The sequence below is a fragment of the Opisthorchis viverrini genome, assembly GCF_000715545.1.
Source record: "Opisthorchis viverrini unplaced genomic scaffold opera_v5_65, whole genome shotgun sequence".
Classification (NCBI taxonomy): Eukaryota; Metazoa; Platyhelminthes; class Trematoda; order Opisthorchiida; family Opisthorchiidae; genus Opisthorchis; species Opisthorchis viverrini.
Genome location: NW_008751721.1, coordinates 601,795 through 607,414, shown reverse-complemented (window position 1 = coordinate 607,414; position 5,620 = coordinate 601,795). Strand labels below are relative to the sequence as shown.

At 47.4% G+C, this 5,620-nt stretch overlaps 1 protein-coding gene across 1 annotated transcript; it reads left to right on the top strand.

Annotated features, from left to right (window-relative positions):
- Window positions 1-397: 397 nt before the first annotated feature.
- Window positions 398-5,620, top strand: T265_04124 (hypothetical protein; the record flags this gene model as incomplete). The annotated part of the gene is made up of 4 exons (XM_009168782.1): window positions 398-607; window positions 713-819; window positions 908-1,128; window positions 5,051-5,620. 4 exons carry the CDS (start codon window positions 398-400, stop codon window positions 5,398-5,400), a joined length of 888 nt encoding a protein of 295 aa, XP_009167046.1.

Below are 5,620 nucleotides of genomic sequence, written 5' to 3'. Positions count from 1 at the left end.
GTTCCTCAAGGCTCCGTCCTGGGACCATTGCTATAACGACCTTCCAGATGTTCTTGCAAGTCCATGTCTGCTTTTTGCGGATGACTTGAAATCCTGGGGTTTCAATGCCAGTGCTCTCTAAGTGGATGTAGACGCTGCAACACAATGGTAGTTGGACTGGCAACATCCTCCGAATGATAAAAAGTGCGCCCATATGTCGTTTGGAGGAAATTCAGCGAATGTCTTTGTCATACATGGTAAGAAAAGACCAGAAAACATCATGTGGATAGATGCCAAAAATGATTTGGACATCTGGGTCTCCTCAAACTTGTACTTCTCACTGCACCATGAGATATCGGCCTGAAAGACATTCGCCATTTTACGGATGACCTGACGCACCTTCTCCCGTATTACTCTCATGAACTTCCAAATACTCTACGGGACCTACATCAGACCGTTCCTGGAATACGCCAACCAAGTTGTCCACTCAGGACGCACAAAAGACGTCACCCTCATTGAGCGTGTCCAGCGAGTCGCTACGAAAATGGTTGCATGGCTCAAATTCGTCTCGCGATGCTTGATCACTTTCCCTGGAGCATCGTCGCCTCCAAGGGGACCTAAATGCTCTGTTTGAACAAAGCTTTGCCAACAGGTTTTTCACCGCTGACCCTGCAAACACACGGTCGGGTCATAGCAAGAAGACTTTCAAGCTCAGAGCTCACACATTCATTAGGCAAAACTTTTCTCATTTCGTGTAGTAGCTTCGTGCAATGACCTCCCTTCGACGGTTGTCCGCGCTCCTTCTAGACCCCAGTTTAAAGCAATACCAGACACTTATTTGTGCGAATCATCGCGCTGGCAAGCATACTGCCCCGCGCTGAGAAAATAAAGAGCAGTGATGCACCCTTTTTTCACCTACGCCTTTCAGGTGGACGACAGTCGCTGAACGACAAGAACAAAACCGACCCGGGAAACTTGGGCAAAAGCCTCGATCCTGTGTATCAATCCATGAATCCTTGAAATTCTTGGATGAGTTCCTCCTTTCCACAATGTCCCCAAAATCCATATTCCAGCTTAGCCTTCACCTTAGAGAACAAGATGCCCGCAAACTTAATCCATCGCTCCTCATCTTCAGCGGATGTACCAACGGTATTTTGCTCAGCTTAGTTCACGGTCTAAAGCTCGGAATCTAGAGTTGACTTCAAAAACAACCACCAGGGGTGTGCAAAGTTTATTACAGCTCAAATGCAGGTAAAAAACAATTGTGCGGCGCGTCTTATATGAAGCGCATGCCACGAGAACATTCTAGAACTGCTGACGCCTTCTTGATGCGGCATTGGCAACGGAATTCGGCGAATACTGTCACGAATGGCTGTTGGGTCCAGGCTTTCAGCCAATCAGAGCTCTCCATGATGCCGGACTGGCAAGAGACCCATATTTTGGCCAATCGTGTGCGTGGTGGACTTTCCGGCCATAGCAGCGCCTAACTGCGAGTGTCATGGCTGATTTGGTTTTGTGTTGTAGTATACGGTGTCTGTCATTTTGATTGATTCATATGTAAGTATTGGTGGTGTACAACCTTGCTTACTGGGCTTTGGCTCCCGGGCTTTGTTTCTATCTTCCATCCACAGAAATTGTCGTGAACACCTGCCTTCGGAGATTCACTGTCCCCTGGTGTTTCCATAGCGTGTATATTACAGTGGTATGCGGTTGGTTGATTTATATGCAGGTATTGGTGGTGATTACTGGACTTCTGCTTATGCACTTTATTTCCGTTTTCATCCAGAGAAACCCGTAAAATTCTGACTTCAGAGAATCGCTGTCTCCAGGTGCCGCCATAGTGTACATGCGGCTGGTGCTATTACCACAACCTCTTAAGTAATCTCTTGTTGGTTCGTCCCATACAAACTGGACCTACACGGTAAATACCTCATTTGCGACTGTATAGTTACACATAGTCGCTGGATGGCACATTAGGTATTACTGATTTGTGTCGACAACGCTCGCATCACATGCATGTAGAAACCGTGTAAGTCACCGAGGCTTATATTCAAAGAACGTTACACTTTAGGCAAAGGCGTGGTGCAACTGGAACAAGCAGTAAAAAAACGCTGTTGCGGTGCACATATATCAAAGTAAAGTTATATTTGTCATTAAAATCCCACGAGGCCCTTCATGAACTCCTCATAGGTCACAAAAATGAAAAACCGAAAAGTTGTAATAGTGATATTCGTGTACATACTATGTGTGGAACTCCACCTAACACCAGATGAAGACGCCGTATTCGCAACTAACCTCACGCAACAAACACCTGGGTCTCAATTAGACTCGTACTGGTCCTGGAAGATTTGAACTGCCTCACAATCAACTGGGTCAACTGTCAGTTTTATACTCTGGACTGGTCTCACCTGTAGAGACACCCACATTACCAGGATGCCGCCGAAATTCCACCCACCTCGCCAAATTCCAGACAAGTGAACGCCAATCCACGCGTGATCTTATCTTCGTGAACGAACATGGTATGGTAGATATGGTCACTATTATCTCACCCATTGCAGGACTGATCATGCGGTGCTCTCCGGGATCTCGGTTTTCACTGGCAGTGCCCCTCAATATTTAAAACTCCACTTTTTTCTACAATTATGGAGGTCATTTTGGCATGAAAACTGTATGGTCGTTGTTAAGTGGATGGCCGTCAGGCATATCTGAGTACTCTGAACCGGAGATACCACAGCAACACCCGAAGCACACAGGACTTACACCCCCGCTTTCGCACCTCTTCAAAACAAGCAGAAACTACCTGGGCCGCATCCATAGAGTACTAATTCGAAAACGGACAGCCCCCTTCCTGCACTATGACACACTGTGGCATTTAATTTGAGGCCCACGTCGTCCTCCCTGAGCAGGATGTTATCCCAGTCATGCCCTACAAGTGGCGTAACAAGAGGCGCAACCCCTCACCAGGACACAGACCGGCCAGAAATCTTCGGTATATTACATTCAAGCGGAAGGTGAACCCCAAACCAGTTCCATGGAACTCAGATGACGTCCTCGCTCACACCCTAGGACGCTCTGCAAGGATTCGCCAACTCGTACGCAGTTGTTCCCCAGTACTCACTCACATGAATGACTCACTCCAGTCTTGTTGGAATCACTGAGACTTCCAACCAAAACAATTTGGAACTCCCTGAATCATGTGGCCGTGGCCGCTGTACCTGCTCGGACAGCACTCACTCTGAAGTCCTAGAACTGTCGTCGCATTCTCCCTCATACTGCCCACTGCTTTCCCCGCAGCTTACTCCTGGAGCCCTTCGGACCATCGTCCATCCTATCTACAAAGGCAGAGGCCGCCGCGACCCATCAAATAGTCTTCCGTAAACTCTTTGCAGGCTTATGGAAAACCTAGTGCTCCCTTTTCCTCCCTCTGGTAGATTGCTTCATCCATCTCAGCAGGGCGTTCTTCCACCAGCGCCTTTGTCTGACCAACTTAATATGGTTCTGTTCGGCACTACATCATTAGTGGAGGGCAACGTCCCGAGTGACTTAAGGCTTTCAAACTTCCGTGTCCTCACTGAAATTCCCCGCGCACAGCTCCACCGGTTGCTGGGAAGAGTCATGAATTCAAAACCTACACTTGGATTACCGTTTGCCGAACGATTATCTTTCGGAGTGAAATGGCTCAGTGGTTAGAGCGCGGAGTTATTGAAGGTCCGTGGTTCGAACCCAACCTCTGCCTCTCGACTTCTTTCTGGGCTTGGGGAACCTGACAGTATCCCAACCCTCGTGCTTCCTTCGGGTGGCATTGCAGCTAGGCACCGGAAGGGTCTAACAGCTGAAGGATTACCCGGCTCTCATTCGAGACCGGTCGTTCCAAGTATGCACTGGGAGCACATTCACCGCAATTTGGCTCCACATGGTGACGACCCAGAAGTATGATCCGGTGTTCTGTCTATCTTCCTAGCGGCCATTTAGTCTTGCGCGTAACAGGCCCATTTCATCAGCTCGTATTCATTCTTCCACCCCGACCATTTTACCTATTAGCTCTGCGTTTGCTATCACATTTGTCCTAGACATGGTCACTACAAGGGATTACCTCCGACTCATTTGCTTCGAGGATGTTTCGCACTTCCTATGGATCGTTGTGGTTAATCTCCAATGCGTAATCTTTCTGACACACTTATGCTACACTCCCATGTTTATACTTCCATTAGTACAATACTACACTGTCTCGTAACCTCGTGGCCAAGACACGATGAAAATACGCATGAAAACGTACAGCGCAACGTCGCCTCCGTCTGCAAGCTTCCACACCCGTTTGAACGAGAACGTATGTACCTTTGGTTGAACGTACTTACGCGGGTTTTGCTGCTCAAGGTGATGGTGTGCACGAGTCCGAGCTGTTATCGCAGTGCATAACTTCCATACCAACATAACCTGTCATCCTTGTATTAATCTGTAAAAGACATTAGCTTGAGTAATTATCCATTATCGTATCCAGGGTCATTGGCAAACGAATCTATCAGACAGAACCACAATCACGATTCACAGCTGATTCTGGTGGTGACAGAAGCATATGCAGCAGCGGCACTGTGGGGCATTTCAAAAAGGGGGCTCCGTGCTCATCCCTTGTCAGGTCTACGCTATATATGCCACTGTGGCCCTATATATCAAAACGACAGTCTCACCCACAGTTAGGTTGCCAGGACCAGTATAGCTAACGGGGTGAACGAACTTGTTTGCAATTCTGGCCTGCGGCTCAGTTTCGGTCGCATCCACTTACAATGGTTTTCGTAGACGGTTTGCGTAGACGTGGCTAGATATAAGATAATAAATAATAAGATAATCGTTCAGTTGTAACACCCTTTGAGTGCCTAGCTGCCATGCAACCTGAAGAAAGGATACTACCAAGTTGCCCGAGCTTAGACAGGGGAAGTCGAGATGCAGAGGTGGGGTTCGAACCACGAACCTTCCGGTCAGAAAATTCACACTCTAACCACTGAGCCATCTCGTCCCATGGCTCGATATCCTAAGGAAATTCAGCCAACTTAACCAACCTTTCTGCTCTTTTCAGCATCGCCACTACCACCCCGTAGATTTCCGGAATTTGTGGGTATCGGGGACTTTTCTTCAATGACACCGTCTGTATCGATGACGAATCACGCTCGCTCCAACAACTTACATTCGCACCCTCATTCCACATCTTATCACTTTCACCATGCTGAGGACCTGGATCGCTTGACCACACTTTATATCCGTGTAATGCAAATTCTGTGTTTGATTGTACTCGTTTTTGTCCTGTCCAAGCCCTTCACTGAAGCTACGCTTATTCGCCTTGTGTTTGGCGACAAGCTGAACTATTGCAACTACACTTACGTGCCTGCGACACATAATTATCGTCGACCATTCAAAACCTACTCTTAGCAAGTATATCCAGTTGAATGATACAGGACACCTTCACTTCATCAAACTTGGCTGTGATTTTGCCGGTGACTTTATTATTACTACCGATCGTATTTTTTGCCGAGTGATATATGGCTGTGTTGATTCCAAGCAAATTATCGATCTTTTTGTGGAGGGGGTTTGATCGTTGCTCGATGTTCATGGCTTCTGGGGAGGGAGATTGAATTTTTTGTTAAAGTAC